Source organism: Callorhinus ursinus, unplaced genomic scaffold (genome assembly GCF_003265705.2).
Source record: "Callorhinus ursinus isolate GAN/ISIS: 27379988/994484 unplaced genomic scaffold, GSC_fseal_2.0 scaffold7, whole genome shotgun sequence".
In the NCBI taxonomy this organism is placed as follows: domain Eukaryota; kingdom Metazoa; phylum Chordata; class Mammalia; order Carnivora; family Otariidae; genus Callorhinus; species Callorhinus ursinus.
The window spans coordinates 70,988,434-71,008,245 of NW_027397069.1; the positions used below are offsets into that span (position 1 = coordinate 70,988,434).

General features: G+C 39.3%; 1 protein-coding gene across 4 annotated transcripts in view; it reads right to left on the reverse strand.

Moving 5' to 3' along the window:
• Positions 1 to 19,812, reverse strand: part of ATP8A2 (ATPase phospholipid transporting 8A2) — a 493,533-nt gene that overhangs the window by 423,315 nt on the left and 50,406 nt on the right. For 3 of the 4 annotated variants that reach the window (XM_025874698.2, XM_073894767.1, XM_073894766.1), the window contains exons 7-12: positions 16,334 to 16,407; positions 14,206 to 14,275; positions 13,060 to 13,187; positions 11,730 to 11,841; positions 5,377 to 5,542; positions 240 to 367 (exon numbers count right to left, since the gene is read on the reverse strand). In XM_025874698.2, coding sequence (XP_025730483.1) covers positions 240 to 367; positions 5,377 to 5,542; positions 11,730 to 11,841; positions 13,060 to 13,187; positions 14,206 to 14,275; positions 16,334 to 16,407 — 678 coding nt within the window. The remainder of the gene's footprint in view (positions 1 to 239; positions 368 to 5,376; positions 5,543 to 11,729; positions 11,842 to 13,059; positions 13,188 to 14,205; positions 14,276 to 16,333; positions 16,408 to 19,812) is intronic. The other variant, XM_073894768.1, reaches the window with a different exon arrangement.

Below are 19,812 nucleotides of genomic sequence, written 5' to 3' on the forward strand. Positions count from 1 at the left end.
CCTCCAGTTTCGTAGACTAGGAAGCTGAGGTGTCAGGTAACCAGTCATTGCCATCACCGGCTCAGGGACAGCCTTGCCAGAGATCCCTTGCCAGTTCTCTGGCCAGACCCAATCATAAAGGAACCAGATTTGTCCTTTTCTGGCGGCTCAGCTGAAGGACTGATGCTCTGAGAGAGTATGAGAAAATACTGATTGACGTTGCTCCAGCAGCTCAGCTTTGAGACTGCTGTGATACTCACCCAGTTTATAAAAAGGGCTTGAGTGTATTTCACAACCTCAAGGGTCACCAACAGACTGATGGGAATAAGATTGTTGTATAAGATGATGAACGTCAACAAGTTATATCCAAAATTATCTGAGGTCGTGTCTGTGGACGAAAACCAAAGTACCTGTATCACTTTAGTTCATCTCGTTCAGTTTCCTTCTACCTTATTATTGTGGACTTTTTCTAAAGATGTTCACCAAAAAAGTCTACAGGCTTATGTATAAATTTAGAGATTTGAGTTAAAACAGTTATGGAGCACTTACTATATGGTATGAACTGTGAACACAAAAACTATTAATACAATCTCTTCTAGTAAAGAGCTGGCTTCTAACAGGAGGTTGTAGGGGAGGGGAGTGAGCAGGAGTGAGCAGGAGCAAGCATGCCCCTTCCTGACCATGCAGCAGCATACATCTGCTGAGGAGGAGTTCACAGGGCATTGCTGAAACTAGGAGAGGTTTATTTTAATGGGAAGGCATGGTCACTGAAGGCCATCCAGAAGAACAGAGGCTTTAGTTAAGTTTTGGCAGAAAGAGAGAAGACAGCTAACTAAAAAGGATGCAGAAAAGGGCGCCTGGGTGGCTCAGTCGGTTGAGCGACTGCCTTCGGCTCAGGTCATGATCCTGGAGTCCCCGGATCGAGTCCCGCATCAGGCTCCCTGCTCAGCAGGGAGTCTGCTTCTCCCTCTGACCCTCCCCTCTCCCATGTGCTCTCTCTCTCTCTCATTCTTTCTCTCAAATAAATAAATAAAATCTTTAAAAAAAAAAAGGATGCAGAAAAGAAAACAGGCATGTCAAATGGCTGTAAGGAATATCTACAATCTTACTAAGGTAAGAGTCCATCTGGGATACTCCAAAGAGTTTGTAAGATATAAAAATGTATCAATGGTAGCAGGCAAAAAGAGGGAAGCAGGAAGACTGGAGCCATTTATTGAAGATAACAAAAGAAAATCTTAACAGAAGAGGACCCCTAATGATGGATCAAGACCCCTAGGGGACAGAATCCAAAGCAGAAGTAGGGTCAGCTTAGACAAGAAGAGGAACCAGGAGAGAGAAAAGAGGTACAAGGACAAGTTCTTTCCTGATGATCATGATACCCTGGTTGAAGGAAAGAGTAGTAAGAGCTTAACTTGGCAAGAGGTGAGGAAAGGTTGCAGCAGGCTAAAGGTTTGACTGGTATCAAAGACGCCTCTTGAGGGGAAGTGGTATTGCAAGATAGCAAAAGGCTAGGACTGGAGATTAGTAATTTATAAGGACTTCAAAACACACTTGAGCTTTTCCCCCAGGAAATTAGTCAAATGGTAGTGGTTTGACTCAGCCTGCGAGTTCTGGAGGGTACGATGGCAGCATAAGGGGCTGGTTAAGGGTAACAGGGAGTAGGCACAAGCTAGTCAGTAGTTTCACCTTCCTACCATCCCTTCATTTTCTTCTCTATGGCTTCTGTTTTTCCTGTCGATTGCTTCTTTTCTTTCCGACATGTTACTTTGCAACCTTGTTCCTTTGAACTAAGTAGTTGCTAAATAGGATCTCTAAGCACCAATAGTTAACAAATGTCTCTGAGGTATAATTTCCTTAGGAAGAAATATCTTCCAATTAGAATTATGTATTAAGAAATTTAAAATGTCAGGTTTGAATACATGCCAAAAGCAACTTTGAGTCATCATATATATTATCAATAAGCAGAGCACATTCGGGGAAGACCCTATGTATAAAAGTTCATTCAGCCAAACAAAAACAATCAAGTGGAGATGAGTGAGGACAGAATCTGATAGAAATTAAAGTCAAAGCTCCAACAGTGACAATGTAAATGTGAAGTCTGATGGCTTTTAACAGAGCTACTCCAACTTTTCCATAAGAGAACAAAGCAGACAGCATTATGGATGGGACACAAAAACTATTCTTCCATCATGAATCATACAGCTAGTCCTGGAGTTTGAAATTAGGCAATTTAAATGCCAGCTTCCACAAAACCTGTATACCAAGATTGTGTCAATGCTGTTTATTTACCCAGATCATGACATTTTGAAACTATATATGTACACAAAGATTCAATCTTCATATTTGAAGCTAGACATATCCAAATTTTAAGAACCAAAACCAAGAGTTTTGACTCCACCTACAACTCGAGTCCCAGTCATATTTGTAAAGTGGCAACAATAGTTCTCCTGGGCATTCAAAAGTGTTTGATTTTTCTGCATGAGATAATTAGAAAAGGAAAAAATATTTTATCAGTTTAACCAAAATATATTTAAAGAATAACCAAAACTTCAAAGATTCCAAAGTTTTAAAATTCAGATTTATTTTTTAAAATATTTTGTCATTAAATTTTATTTATTTTTGGAATTGCTATGTAAGGAGATTGGCAAATCTCTCAAAAAAAGGAAGCAATAAAACTGATGAAAATTATCAAAAACAAACATTTAAAGTGCTTGGAAATTGACCACAGTGCATACAAAAAATTCAAAAGCATGTATTCAAAAATTCTACTTAATCTAAGTGGAAACCTTAGGCATTTAAGTCAGAAGCTATTTCCCTCTCCTTTCCCCTTGAGCCATGATGTTTAAATTCTGTTCTGGCTGGGTGGTTGGGACTGACAGCTTGAATCCCCTCTACCCCATGCCCCCAGCTCCATATTGAAGAAATTCTGTCCCAGGGTGAGGCAGGCTGGTACTCTAGAGTAAGGCAGGTTGTCAGGACAGGAACAGCCTGAGGAAGATGACATTATTTGGAACACAGCATGAAAAAAGCCACACCGAGGGCACTGTCAAAACCAATAGAGATTCCAGTGGCTAATAATCAGGGAAGACAAATATCTCACAATACTAGTAGGAGCAAACAAACCAGAAGACTAGCCAAAAGTTAAACAAAGATATCCATGGAAAGAAATGGCCAAAGAAACCTTGGTAAGATCACACTCAACCCTGGTGGTCCAGAAGGTCATGTCCATGCATAAGGCTGTACCTGCTTAGGAGAGACCAGAGAGGGTACTTGTGAGCTACTAGTCCCTGACCGAATGTGGGCAGACTTTAAATTCCCCAAACACTGAAGGCATTCTACAAGCCACACATAAGTCAAACAACCTCTGACCAATCACTGGCTAACCTCTAAGCTATGCTGACCTCTAGGAATCCAGGCTTGAAAATAAAAACAAGGAGAAGAATGATGGCTAATGAAGATAGGGTTTCTTTCTGTGGTGATGAAAATGTTCTAAAGTTAGGTAAGATGTAAAGGTTGCACAATCTGTGAATATACTACAAACCACTATATATCTTAAACTATACATTTGAAAAGCCATAAAAAGTCAGAACATAGAAATAAAACTGAGCAGTAACAGCAGAGGCTATACACTGCAGGAGAAAAGACTTCACAGAATCTTTCCAGGCAAGTCACTAAACAGATAAAAAACAGCAACAAGCTCCAGGAGGAAAAGGAAACAGAATCCAGAACTACCCCAACATATTATCTAAAGCACCCAGTTTTCAACAACAAAGAAATACGAAACTACAAAGAAACAGGAAAAAAAGCAATAGAAACTGCCTTTGAGGGGGGAACCAGATGATGGACCAAAGACTTCAAAGAAGCTGTTATAAATATATTTAAAGAACTAAAAGAAACCATTTAAAGAATTAAAAGAAAGTATGATGACAAAGATTGTTTAATCAGAGAACATTAAGAAAGAGATAAAAGAAAGAACCCAGTGGAAATTATGAAACTGAAAAGTATGATAATTAAAATGAAAAATATCACTAGTGGAGCTGAAGAGTAGATGTGAGCTAGCAGAAGAGAGAAACAAACTTCAGTGTAGATCAACAGAGCTTACCCAATCTCAAAAAGAGAAAGAAAACAAAATAAGGAAAAATTAACAGAGCCTAAGGTCACATTATTTGGACCAACATGTACATAATGGAATTACCAGAAAGAGAAGTGAGTGAAGATGTGGCAGAAACAATATTTGAATAAATAATAGCTGAAAACTTCCCAAATTTGAAGAAAATTATTAACATACACATCCAAAAAGCTCAACAAACTCCAAACAAAACAAACTCGAAAACCAAGGACAATTTTGAAAGCAGCAATAGAAAATGACTCACATACAAGGGGAAAAGTAAGATTAACGGCTGACTTCCCATCAGTACAATGGAGGCCAGAAGGCAGTGGGATGGGATATGCAAAGTACTGAAAGGAAAAGAACATAACCAAGAATTCTACAAGAATCCTGTATCAACAAAACTGTGCTTCAAAAACCAAGGAGAAATTAACACATTCCAAGATAAAAACAGAGAATTTGTTGCTCTCCAATCTGCCTTACAAGAAATTCTCCAGGATGAAAGGAAATGACACCAGACAGGAATTGAATCCACATAAACAAAGGATATCAGTAAAGGTAATAACACAACAGGTACTTATAAAAGACAATTACATATTTTTTATCCTTTCTTTTGGACTTAAAAAAACATGGCAAAAATGATTATAAAAGTGCATCACTGGCCTTATACACAGCTGTAATATATATATATATGACAGCCCAAAGGAATGAGAGGATAAAGCTACATGAAGCAAAGAAATAACACAAGCTGGTAACTCAAATCTGTGGAAGAGATGAAGAGTACTAGAAATGGTAAATAAGTAGGTTCATGTAAAACAACTCTGTAAGTGTATTTTCTTTTTGCTTAATCAATATTAAATAATATAAAGCAACAATTATAACACTGGATTACTGGGTTGATAACATAGACGTAATATATATGATAATAGCACAACGCAGGGCGAGAAATGAATCTATACTGGAGTAAAATTTCTGTATTTTACTGGAATTTAGTATTAATCTGAAGCAAATGCTGATTAACTAAGACATTTATTGTAATCCCTAGAGCAACCACTAAGAAAATAACTCAAAAAATAGTTAAAAATACAATCATTTGAATATAAAACAATCCCCACATGTGTCCATCCTTCATTTCATCACATGACTCCTAATCTTTCAAGAAGGCTGGCCTTTTATAGACTAGCCAAAAGAATGAAGGATGGCATGGCCACCACACATAAACCACACTTGTAAGGGTTTTCCAAAGTGGTTCCGTTCTACTTCAACAAGCACTCCATCCTGACACTTACCCATCTTCTTGATGTACCAGTTCTTTCCACCTTGAGACCCATTCCAGTACAGGGCCCCCACTGAGCTCACCAAGGCCATGACCAAGAGGATGCCAAACAACACCAGGATCTGCACATTAGTCACTTTTTCAACATTCGATCTTTTGAGGGGTGCTTTTGTGGAATTCTATACAACAGCATTGAAAAATGTGTAAGAGCCACAGAACAGGCTTGGGGTTAAGGAGTGGGGAGAAAAGGAGGTAAGTTAACCAAATTCAACAAGTAAAAATAAAAGACTGTATTTTTGCCAAATAACCAATGAAATTAAAAAGTGTACCATACTCCTGAATCAACAGCTAGTTTTAAATAATAACACATTTTGACTCACAATTCAATCTGTACTTATGATTACATTTTAGTATAAAATGAGCTACTTTTGCAATCTTAGAAAACAAGTTCTAAATCACTTAAAATCAGTTTAAAAGAAATCAAGATGTCATTAATTCAAGAGAAACTTAAAGATTCTGTACCATAAAAATCTAGACTGAATCTTCAAGGTAATAATAGAGCTCTATAATTAATATACAAAGAACTATTTTTGCAGTATATATTTTCCCCTCAAAATTGAGGAAAAAAAGACATACACAGACACATACACATCCAAAATGCAAAATAGGTGTAGACATCAATAGGTGTCAAAATAAATGAATGGACAGAGTTCATTTGGAAAACTGAACAAGAAAAAAGCAGGAAAGTCAGGAAAGCTCTAGTGGCCGTGAGAAATCTGAGTGCAGTCTTGAGTCATAAACAGAATGTAGACAGGAAAGTAAAACAAAAGTGGAATACAGCCTAGCAATCTATAAACATGCATGGTCTGATTTCTCACTGCAGGTGGGGAAACCATTCCAGCTCGAACAGAAGCCAGTGTTGGCAAGTGAGTTCAGAAAGATTCATTAAAGCCAGATTCAAGGACCTCTACACATAGGTGAAAAATTTGGAACTATATTCTCTCAGCATTGGAAAAGTCAATAGAACTATTTGCACCAGACATTTATGCACCTGAAGTCATTTTACTAAAAATGTTCTGATTGTAATTGTGGTGGGAAAAATAATGGTTTCCCCAATGACGTCCATGCCCTGATACCTGGACCCTGTAAATACATTATTTTATGTGATAAAAGGGGTTTTGCTTACATGATTAAATTAAAGATATGACTGGGATGTCTGGGTGGCTCAGGTGGTTGAGTGTCTGACTCTTAGTTTTGGCTCAGGTCATGATCTCAGGATCCTGGGATCTTGCAAGCCCTGTTTTGGGCTCCACACTCAGCATGGAGTTTGCTTGTCCCTCTCCCTCTGCTCTCCTCCCCCACCCCTGACTGTCTCTCTCTCTCTCTCATAAATAAAAAAGCTTAAATTTTAAAAAATTAAGGCTATGACTTGGGGAAATATTCTTGGATTATACAAGTAGGTCCAGTTTAATCACATCGGCCCTTAAAAACAGAAAATGAAGAGATCTTTTCCTGGCTACAGTCAGAGGGAAATGTGACTACACAAGAATAGCCCAAGAAATGCAATACTGCCAACTGTGACAATGGAAAAAGGGGCTCATGAGCCAAGAAATTTGGGCAGCGCTAGAAGGCAGGAAAAGGCAAGGAACAGATTCTCCTCTAGAACCCCCTAGAGTGTACTAGAAAGGAATGCTACCCTGCAGCCTTCGTGACATGGATGAGACCCATACCAGACTTCTGACCTACAGAACTGTAACATGACAACTTCGTGTTACTTTAAGCTACTAAATTTGTATAATTTGTTATGGCAGCAATAGGAAACTAATACAGTAACCCAGAAGATGTTAATAATCCATTCCTGGAGGTGAGCAGAGCCTGGGTTAGACCGGAAGCCAGGAATTAGATAGGGGCAGATGGACACAGGAGCTTCAGTCTACAGGTCTCCCTCCATGAGTCACAAGCTTGGTCTCTCTACTGGCAACACCGATTTGCAAAAATCAGGTGATCTGAAAGCTTGAAAGGCATTAACTGGCCATAAAAATGGTGCATTATACAAAACTTAAGTCAGCACTCTTCACTGTTTTCATCTGATCTTTAAAAGAGTTAGGATGAAAATGTCTCCAAAAAGAAGAATATGAATAAAACCACAACATAAAAATAAAATCAAATGAAAACAGAGAGCAATTCATCCCTAAGTTCCCTAGAGAAGCTCATACCACATCACTGAAATGGTTACCTGAATTCTATCACCAAACCCACAAATACTACCATCATGGCCTGGTTTTCTGCAGGGTAGGGAGGTAGGGAATCAGTTTACTGGCCGTTTTGAAATGTTTCAGTATTTAAACAGCACAGCAACAACTTCCTTTATATTTTCTTTTCTCCCTTTCACTTCAGTTCTCTGAATTGTCCTTTACAGACTTAAAAAAAAAAAAGTCCTTTAAATTTCTAAATGGAAATCTATTAGTGAAGGCTGACCCATTGATCAAATCCCATCTACAGGTTGATGGGGACAACATATCACCTCTGGTCTTACGGAAGAAGCCAACAGACCAGTTCCAAGACTGTCTATCCCCATCTTTTAAAACTCATGATCTTATCATTCTGAACATTCACTGGAGCACAGGGAGAAAAAAAATTTACAATAAGCATCATTTCTATGACTCCATTAGTTTATTGGCTTCTGATTTTTTCCAATGGTTCAGTTGTGGCCAATTAACAGGGTTAGGAAAAGTTTTCTTTCATCCAGTACAAGAGCGCCAAACTTCATCACACACACTTTGTGGAAAGTCAGGCTCTGCCTATTCACTCCCACTCCCTGAACATTTCAACTTACAATGATGAGCTTGTAGTGTTAAATTCTGACTAGCATTTTAAACTCTTCCATAAAATTCTTAGAAAATACTTCTGCTTTTGAACAATGGAGTTCTTAATAGAAATAAGCATCTTTCAACTAACATCTTTCATGAAGATGTTAGTGATTATGTGAATCTATACACATGTTAAAACACATAGAATTGTAGAGCAAAAAAGTTATTTTTATGGTTTGTTAATTCAACAAAATTTTAATAGTGATAAAAATAATAAAAACTTGAATTAAGTGGCTATATATAATTCCAGAACCATCTCTATTGTCATTTACATTTCTTAGAATGTTTTGCTATTAAAAACAACTATGAAACTAGTGCTGATAAATGTATTTAATAAAAATTTTACTTATAGGGCACCTGGGTGGCTCAGTTGGTTAGGCGACTGCCTTCAGCTCAGGTCATGATCCTGGAGTCCCCGGATCAAGTCCGGCATCGGGCTCCCTGCTCAGCGGGGAGTCTGCTTCTCCCTCTGACCCTCCCCCCCTCATGCTCTCTATCTCATTCTCTCTCTCAAATAAATAAATAAATAAATCTAAAAAAAATTTTACTTACAGTAGTTTAAAAAAAAGCCAAAATGTCAGAGTTTGAAAAGCTTATAATTGACCTGAATTTTATATACTTTCTGCTCTCCTAAGAAAGTAGTCAGTAGAGTAACTAGTGAGAACATGGACTCAGGAGCCAAACTGCATAGGTTTGAATCCCAAATCTCTCTCTTACTGGGTGAGTGTGTAACTTCAGTAACTATTAGACACTGGGTCTCATTGTCCTCATCTAGAAAATGGGCACAATAATAGTATCTTCCTCATAGGGCCATTATGAGGAATAAATGAGTTAATACATGCAAATTGCTTAGAACAATGCATGTGGGCACTAAGTATTTGCTGTAATTAATGTGATGATACCTCCTTCCCATTAAATCAACCAATAGAAATAGTAATATTGAAAATATTTCCACATGTAACTACACTGAACTTGAAACAAGGGAACTCTGAAGAGAAGACACTGAGGCAAGATTTACAGAGCAAACAAAAAAGTAGAAGAACCCTAAAGTAATTGTGTTTCCCCTCTGTGGTCAAGCAGCACAAGTCCACACAAAAAAATGTTATTTCACAAATAAGATGGCTTCCAGCTATAGGTGTTATATTATATTCCTCTTGAAAGCTAATTATTTTTACTTGTTGTTGCAGTCCTAAAGGCACAGCAAGTCTAGTGCAGATGTTTCTGGGTCTTTCCACCATTCTGTACTAGAACACTCAATACATAATAAGCCTTGCACGGGCTTATCACACGTAGGTGCAAGGAGAAGCGCCTGTCTCACTCACAAGAGCAAACTTCATGAGGTAACTGTGCACACCTTGCTCACTGAAAAGATGATAAGATCATTTTTAGGTATAACTCGATGATCTCTTACACCTTAGCTACAAAACTGTATTACCAATGTCACCCTGAAAAAAACAACTGGTATACAAGGAATCTTGGAGGGTGGTTAAATTTGTAATATGCACAATCTAAAAACAGGTGTTGGGGTCCCATCTAAATATGAGCTAAGTCTTTGTCATCTCTGCCTCTTTATCATAAAAACAGAAGTGATCTGTGGTCAGTAGAGCTCCCAGTGTTAGGTGTGGCTGCTGGCACTGGACTGGGAAGTCAGAGGATACTTAGTAGGTAGTGGAGCACTAAACCATTCATCAAAGTAAAGTCTCCACATAACAGGCTATTCAGAACTAACAAACTTTAAACTTTCTAATCAGTTCTGAACCGGTGAGGACCTAGCAGGAAGGACAGATAAAACACATCTCAGATACACTGGATAATCTTGATCCATCCAAGAGGGGCCTCAGCATTCACCAACTATTTGTTCTCTCAGCTGCCATGGATCCCCACCCTCGTGCACACACTCCCACTGCAGCCATTCCAACACACCCTAGCATCCCAGGGACAAAACTTTCCCATGTCCTCATCCTCCTTTGGGAGCTTTTCTTACCCAGCTGAGGGCACTGCTTCCCTGAAGCCCCTCAAAGCAGAGGATGCTCCAGTGAAGACTCACATGCCTTGGAATCTGAAGCCAATAGTACTTCTGACCCTTATGACTCAAATGCCATGTTAAAACACTCACCTGTGAAACTCATGCCATTTGGCTACACTGTCTTCTGCCTCTTCCCTCAACAAATCCACCAACCTCTCAGGCACGTCCCTCACTCTCTAAAGAGGTGAGCAGTTGGCTTATGGCATCCATCTTGGCCCCAGCCCTGCCATTATCCTGTCTTCAAAATCACAGCACAGAGCACCAGATGCATTATCTCTCAGTCCTCACTACATACTGATCAGCTGGTTGAGCGGCAACTGCAACAGTCTTCAATGTCACGAGACTCTGAAGCCTTATCATGCCCACCATCTCCTCCACTCCCTGCCACCCCGTCTCCATTGCATTTCTCAGCTGGGGTGGACATGGGGTCTATCACCTCATCTGTTCTAATCAATATTTAACTCTCTCCTCCTCCATCATCTGACCTCAAACAGTCAGCCAACACAAGAGTCCCCCCCCCCATCTAAAATGGGTTTCTAGTATCTAGTCAACTAACAGCCCCAATCCTGGGTTGCTTGGCCTTTCTGTAGACACCTAGAGCACTTTGTAATGATAATACTACAGCAATTCTCACTCTACCTGGTAATTCTGTATTACTCCTTAGTCTTTGTAGCTCCCAGAGGGTGAGCTGGACCTTTCACTATTGTATCCACACAGCCTACTTCAAGACTTGGTGCATGGTGGCCACTGAATAATTTTGAACTAAGAAATACAGTCATATACATGCTTTGGAAGTGATACAAAAGAACAGACAAGCTGAAAGCTGATTCTTGCGAACAGCAACCATTCGCAAAATAAGATCCAAAAGATATCAAAGAAATATAAGAAATGACACACTGGGACACTGATTTATACAGAATTTCAAAAGCTGTCTGGCAAAATACACCATAATACAAATGCAGGCTGCTGTAAATTCACAAATACTTTGAAAATCATTAACAGGGAGAAAGAGTAAAATCATTTTAACTTAATTCTTTTGGTGTATGAAGAATAAATATTAGTTCAAAAATAACTGATTTTAAATTGCCAAGGATTTAATTTAAAGTACAATTTACTATTAAATCCTAATTCATGGGGTGAGGAAGAGAAGTAGAGATATAAGAAAATTAGAATGAATCTCTGCTTAAGTCCAGAAGATAAAATAAGTTAGAACAGATCATCCCCCTAATCTGGAAAAAACAAAGACCATCGATATTTCAAGCAAGAGGTAACAAACATCTGAGAAAATAACGGAAATCCAGGAAAAACTACCCAAGGAACCAGAAATAAAAGGTACTTCCTTTCTAAATTTAGGTTCACAAATTCGAGGCCCTAAATGCAACATTTGCATTTGCACTCTCTACTCCATAAAAGTGGACAGAAAAAAAAAGACTGAAATCAGCATTGTTTTTCAGCATAGAAATGTTTTACCTGCATGAGTTTGGTGTCGTGTCCAGTATAAACAACTATGCCAAAGACCCACTGAGTATTTCTAAGCTGTGTACCTCTTAATAAGATCTGGTCAGGCCCAAGGGGAACAGGGCTAAAAATAAGAAACAACATTTATATTTAATGATAGTTTGACAAATAAGCATGAGCTTTCCCCCTTAAACATAAACACACAATTAATCAATTAATTCGATTGTTTCTTTTATTCAAATTTGAACTATTTCACTGAGAGGAGCAATGAAAGTTACCACTGCCTTCATCTACAAAAAAAAGAAAAAAGAGATCCACAAAAAAGTTTTATCCTATCCATTCATCACTACAAGAAAACTATGTATTTTTCTTATAAAATGTTAGAGGGAATTGTATTCTCTTAAAACCCGGGCATGAAACTATACACCCAAAAAGGAAATTGCTAAAATAACCAGAAGCTTATTCATTGGGAAACCCAGTTTATTTTACAGACTCTAAAGCTAGAATATCAAATTTGTCAAGGATGACTTAATGGTTAAATAAAAGGCTAAGTGATAATGTAGAAATTCAAAAGGGGGAGCCGACTGAATGTCTCTGCATGCTAAATGAAAACCAAGAAAGCAGTCACAGTTGTGATAGTTATTTTGGGTTGATTCCCACGATTAGGTCCTTCCCTCTGAGTCTGTTCAAAATACAAATGTGGGAAGCATCGGTAAGGAGCATGCAGATTAAAGATGAGCAGAAGGGAGAAACTGCACCCCAACATGATGACAAAAATGACTCTCCAACAATCAAACAAATGCCAAGAGGACAAAGACAACGGAATATAGACAACAGGGCAGTGAATATCCTAAAGGAAGAGTAATTGCTGTTCCTTCCACTTGATAAGAACAAATCCTACTTAGAAGAATGCTAGTCAAAAAAAAAAAAAAAAAAGGATGTTTCTCTAATAAATAGATTAGCCCTTATACACCTGATATGCTTCCCTTCTGCTCTTCTGGACAATTTTATGCAGCCCAAACCACCTCTCCTTCCTGGTAAGTAAGACACACAGAAAAACAGCCAGTACTTTTAATCTCATTTCAGACCCTGGGGCTGTTTTTCTTGACAAAAATCAGTTCTTTCCTTAAACTTAAGGGAAGGAAGGTTTATATTGACTGAAATTGTGCTTCAGGAAAAGCTCAGTCTCTCATATCTAAGCTAAACATAAGAAATCTCATGGTTTAAAATATTTCAAAACCAAAAAAACAAGCTGATATTTTACCAATTCCAGTAATTCTTAGTCCCATTTAAGAACAAAAAAATAAAATAAAATAAAAACTAAGAAAAGCAAAAGTGATACCTTTTCCCATCTATGTGCAAGTTTCCAGTGAAGTCATAGAGATGGCGGTTGGGTCCTTCACATTCTATAGTTCCAGATAACTTCATCAATACTTCCCTTGTTTGCATGTCAGCAGTGTGACTCAGACCCTAAAATGTTAAACCAAAAGAGGAAACTGAATACAATCTTCCAGGTTTGGGGACAACATTCAGCATCCCCATTGTTAATCCAAAGGAAATAATGAATCATCTAAAATGGAGTCACTGGGGAGGCTAACAAATCAAGCTACCAGCCCCTCAAGATAGACTTCCCAGGCAGCCTTTGCCATAGCGACCTAATGCAAAAGTTTCCAAAGAATTCAATGAAGTGCAGGGTTAAGATTCTCCCATTGTGCTGGGAAGATCCATGTTCAAGTAACCACATACTCAAGCACCTTGCAGAGAGCACTCTATTAGCTCACTTTAATATGTCATAAAAACAGAATAAAGCATTCTTTCAATATAATGTTTCATTAGTGTTATATCTAGTACTCAGCAACACTTCTTTAAACAGAAAAAAAAATACCCTACTTAAATCAAATATCTAAGATAGAAAAGAAAGACAGGCGGATAGAATTATCAAATTCAACTTTATGCAACAGAAAATTTGAGTATCAAATGCTTAAAGTTTGTGTTACAGTAAAGACCATTTTTCATTCTAGAATTAAAATATATGGTAAGAACAACTTTGAGGCATAGAAATTTTGTATCTGATGTATTACTTTCTAGAATTAAAGTGTCAGTTAAAACAACCATGTCAAGTAAGGTACCCAGAGCTTGCCTACTGCATCTCTCCATATAGAAGATGCCCTTTCCACCATGTGGCTCAACCTAACTGGCAGGATATCTTTCCACCTGCACTAACAGACATAGATCTAAAATATAAATTAAGGCAAGATACCCTTCATGATCCATACCTGGATGAAGCTCACTTTTTCTAACTCCACTGTCTCTCTCAAGGGGTTCCCTTCATAATAAAAGCCAAGTTCTTCCCATGGGTTCCATTAGGGTTAAGGCATAACCCTATCTAGCAGAACATTTTTCTCTAGAAAATACACTGATTGGTATAGTGAATCAAATTTGCAATTTGGGTCTCCATGACAACACAAGTCATAAAAGATTACTTTACCTGACGTATTTTAAGGTTCGTCTCCCCATCTAGATTAGCTGTTTCAACATAACACATTGCCTGAGGTTCACTATGGAGAGAGAAATTTAAAAAGCCAAAGTTTAGTAAGATCCCCTCCACAAATTCACAGCTCATAAAGTCTCTACCATGGAAACTGTGTCTGCTGACTGGCCCTTCAACCACTTTAGTCCTAACTGACCAGAAAGACACTCCTCTTTGAGGCTCAACACCAACACAAAGGTGTTTGCCCAATGATCCATACTTACAGACCCCACATAATGCTGCTTGACCTTAAGTAGCAGAAATAACTGAAGTAGAATGAGAAGAGGACTTGTAGATTAAGGGAAACACAATATGTTCCAGCGAAGACCCCACCACTGTGTTTGGATGACCCTTAGAGTCTGAGTATTGGCCTGCTCCTGACCAAAAGAGCCACCCTAGACACAGCCAGTACAAACACAGCTTTTGAAGAACATTACAGCCAGAGTTCACCAATCAAGTTTGGCAAGCCTTTTCTTCCCTGTACCTTTTACTATGTCAACAGGTAACTTTTTAATCAAAACATCCAATTTTAAGGACAGAACACTCAAAGAATAACAATAAGCATGGCAGGGCTGCCTGGGTGGCTCAGTTGGTTAAGCGTCTGCCTTTGGCTCTAGTCATGATCCATGGTCCTGGGATCCAGCCCTGTCAGGCTTCCTGCTCAGTGGGGAAACTGCTTCTCCCTCTCCCTCTGCCCCTCCCCCTGCTCGTGCTCTCTCTCTCTCAAATAAATAAATAAAATCTTAAAAACAAAAAACAATAATCCTGGTAGATACTGTATTCCTATTTCTAATCATTGGGGTTAGCTGCATAGTTAGTGGTCAAGAGAATGGAATCTGCAACCCACTGGCTAAGTTAAAATCTCCTACTGCTACCTTTGTGAGCTGTGTGGACTTAGAAGTTGCTTAATCTCTGTTTCTGTGTTTTCTCATGTATGAAGTAGGGATACCAAGGGTTTGGGGGAAGATTAAATGGGATAATGTACTCAGTAGACTGCTTAGCATAATGTACAGACTCAAACAGGAATGAGCATCCTAGAAATATGTTGTCAGCTCAGACAAACCATCTCATATTAAAACCAGGTTTTTTGAGGGTTACGGTGAAAATTCATACCCCAAACTGTCAAGTGATCCACATTTCCCTATTTCTCTTGTTACCAATCAATAGGGACAAATATGAGTCCTGCCCTATATATATGGTGCTCTTCCTTCTCTATGGGCCTGGGATCCTATTTTTAAACATTTTATCTCGAGCAGAAAATTGATGCTAAGGCTTAGAATCCAATGTATGATCAAATCCAATAAAAGCAACACTGTCTGCATTCAAAGAAAATGCCAACAGTGTATCTAGGATTCCCTGCAGCACATAAAACATAGAAGTTTCAGTCTTATCATAGAATTAAACTTGAACTCATGAAAAGGAGTTTATTTATATCCTAATTGTAGCAGTCCATCTTTGATATATACTTTTATGTATCAAACCAAGGAAAAGTCAAGGACTGCATGGTCCATTATTCATGTCACTTAGTGACTGGTGATACCTTTCCAGCATGAAACTACCTGGAGAACATGACAGTGGCACTTGGGCAGATAGGGGGACACAACATGGACGAATGAAGGGGCAACACCAACTGCAGGTCATGTCTATGCTGTGAACGTGGGCCAGATCTCTGAGCACCTAGTAAAGGAGGCCCTGGCTCTACGGGAAGACTCCCTGGACCCACCAGGAGACTGGTTCTCAAGCCTCAGAGAGGCTGCAATCTTCGTGTTATTAACGGAATCACTCCACTGCTCTGGAGCATCTCCTATGAATACGAAATAGCCCAGAACTGCTATGAGACTAAAATGAAGCAATACATCTAAAAGAATTCTACAAAAGTACAAGGGAATGAGGGGAGAAAGAAAATTTAGGATTAAGGCAGGAACAAAAAAAGGCAAATGACAAGTAACTGAAGAAGAGGCTGGAGAGAGAAGGCTGGTGCCTCCGGGGGTGGAAGGGAAAGGGTGGCTTGTGATTCCTGTAGTCACCACTTTATGCTTTATTGTTCACATTTATTTCAAACAATGTGCCCACTTGCACACCTGACCTGGAGGATAGCAGGGCCATGTCTGCTGGGAGGTACTGCCCATTGATGACCTTCACAATGTCTCCCACCGCCACCTAGAAAACCAGGGACAAGGACAGAGAAGCATGAAAGACAGGAAAGCACAAACAGTCATTAAGGTGGTTAAATATTTGAAGAAAAAATTACTATATAATTATGCCATGAAGCTTAAGACAGAAGCCCAAATTATTTTCCTTGACAAGAACAGAACAAAAATCTTTCGGTACAAATGGTAATATTGCCTTTCTGCAGTGATGCCAAATGAAAAAAAAAATAAAACATAAAAGGAGAGTAAGAAAAGAGAAGAGTCAGAACTATCAAGGTCTCATTTTCTTTCAATTATTCCATCCACTTGCTAATTCCACTCTTGCACTCTGGTACAATCCCACAGCTGTACATAGTAGGGGAGAATAGTTAAATATACAGGTCCAGAGCCAGCCAGAATGCTGGGCTCAAATCCCCTGGCTGGATTCCTTGCTAGACCTGAGTAACCCGGAGCAAGTTATGTAAACTCTGTGTGCATCAGTCTTCACATCTATATATATAATGGGGTTGAGAGCACATATATCATGGGGTTATTGCAAGGATCAACTGAGTTAATAAATTTTCTCCATTTTACAAATGGGGAAACTGAGGTTCAAAGAAAAATAACTTGATCAAGGTCACATAGACAGTGAGTGTTAGACCCAAGATTCAAAACTGAGCAACTGGCCAGTGGTCTGATTACAAAGCAATACTGATTTCACCCATGAACAGTGCATCTAAGAGGTCCCCTGGAAACATACCACTTAAAACAGAGATTTGTGTAGCTCAAGAACTTCAACAAAAAAAGAGTCACAGCCAAAGTCAGAGACCACCTAGGGTGATAGATTCCACCAGACACAAGACCCCAAGCTAAAGAAAAAGGCCTTAATCTGCTGACCATGGGGCACCATGGCCAAGGGTTTGTATACCCTTTAAATGAGGTCACAGAAACACCCAGCTGGGTAGAATATGGACTTTCAAGTCAGGCAGGCTGAGGTTCAGATCCGAGCTTCACAGACACACTAGCCCTGGGATCTTGGCAAGTTCTTCACCTCGGTGAGCTCTAGCATCCTCACTTATAAAATGGAGAAAGATCAACACCTACCTTGTAGGGCTGATGCAATGATTAAGAAAGTATATGCAAGTGCCAGGCCTGAAACAGGCATGTGCTAGTCTCTACCAGCAGGAGTGCAACCAAATGGACACTATGAGGATGAAAGTCAGACAGGCCACGATTCTCAGACAGCACAAGAACAAAGGCTATTCTCAGCACACGTGAGTAAGTTCAAAACGCAAAATGGGCACTATGCCTTACTTCTTATTCTAATGCACATTACTGTTCTCTTAGAAATCAAGAATTTCAAACAGAATACTTCTGAAATATTTATGAAACTAATATTTATGAAAGACTCCTGGATCTTGTGAACTAGGAGAATGACCCTGGCAGGGGCCTATATTTAACTTTTTTTTTTTTTAAGATTTTACTTATTTATTCATGAGACACAGAGAGAGAGAGAGAGAGAGAGAGGCAGAGGGAGAAGCAGGCTCCAGCCTGATGCGGGACCCAACCCCAGGACTCTGGGATCATGACCTGAGCCGAAGGCAGACACTTAACCATCTGAGTCACCCAGGCGCCCAATATATTGAACTTTTTATTAGGAAAAAGGAGGGTTTACTAAAAACATGTCCTGCTAGTGTTTTGAGTCAAAGCACTATCCAAGCATGTGGGGAAGTAAGGAATCAGGCCCAATGTGTGTGTGGGGGGGGGGGGGTAAAAATTAAATTCCAGAACCACTGTATATTTGAAGTTAGTATCAACGTAAAGCCAAAAGGAAGGCCTACATGTATATTCTATATTCCACAATAAAGAGAATACCAAAGAACAGGTACTACTGAGCTATTTTAACAACCATCAGTACAACAGCAAGGAATGCTTATGAAAATTGAAAAAGTTCCTAAATGTAAAAGTATTTTATAAAAGTATTTTAATTATGTAGAAACAAATCAGAAGAAGCTATTAGTTAGAAACTAGAAAGGAAAATTGGTCATGTTTTCAAAAGAAAAAAGGCGGTGGATTTTTTCTTAATTCAGTGGGAGGACAAGGGAAATTATGGTTTTCTCCCATCTTAGTTATTTAAATAAAGAAACATTCATATCCCAGTAACAAAGTACTAAGAAGTCCCATGCACATGGAAAACTACTTAAGTTGGAAATGTGTTTGAAAATGGTTTTCTATTTGGCGTTTATGCATGATTGTCCCTTGAGTGTGTCAAGTTTCCCAAATGAGAATTCTTAAGGTGAGAAAGAGCCCCCTCTAGATCCCTGAATCCACTCTAGCCTCAGAGGATTCCTCAAGCTTCTTAATTTTGAAGAATAAGCTCAAAGGCCTTCTCAAAGTCAACCAAAGCTATTGAGTTGCACCGAAGAGCTGCCTCCCAGCATTCTATTCTGCTACAGCCCAGGGGATTGCCAACTCAAGCTCAGCATTTCAGATTAGAGTTGTATTGCTTTGGGAAGCTTAAAGAGAGCCAGGTCCACCTTGCCTGACATCTCTGGCATTTGGTACCTCTTATCGCCTATCTTGTCCCATGTTTTCATCATTGTTCCTTGAGCCACTCATCCTCATCTTTGTTCTGAGCTGCTCTGCAGATGTGCCTGAATTTCCTTCCCATACAACTGAGACTTTCATCCAGTTCCCTCTGTCTTGAACAGCATTTCCCTCTTAAAATAATTACCTCTCATTCATCCTTCAAAAGAACACCAGAACATCACATGAGGGATGTCTTTGCTCATCTGAATTAATGGGTCTAGATAGACTGATCATCCATCCCTCCCATATGTTCCAGAAGCACCTGAAGCATGCCCCTACACAGAGCTCAGCACTAACACTGCATTCTATCCAGCTGCCTGGCCCTCCCATGACACCCGTGGTTCGGGGCCAGCAGCGTTAGCCTCACCTGGGAACTTGTTACAAATGCAAATTCTAGGGCCCAGTGGAATTCCCAAAACGGAAATTCTGAGAGTGCAGCCTGTGCGGCACTCAGTGTTAGACCAGCCAGGCAAGCGGACTGATGCCCACTGAAGGCTGAGAATCATGGTAGGCAGCTTCTTAAGGGCAGGGGCCATGCTTTATTCTTACTTGCATCCCCAATGCCTAACACCATCTCTGGGACATCCTAAGAGCTCCATTTAAACAAACAAAAGCATTTTAATTGAAATAAATATATTTGCAGTAAAGCATATAACATGTATTTGGTTTGGGATTTTTTTTTTTTTAACTTCAAATGTGTGTAGGAAATGGTAAGGAACTTTAGGAGTCTGTGAGGCCATCAACTCCTGGACCCAGAATTCAGAGATCATCTCTCCATTTACTGTTTCAAGCAGTGCAAACATCCCAAATCCAAATCATTCCTCACTCCAGCCACTGTTCCGAGCTT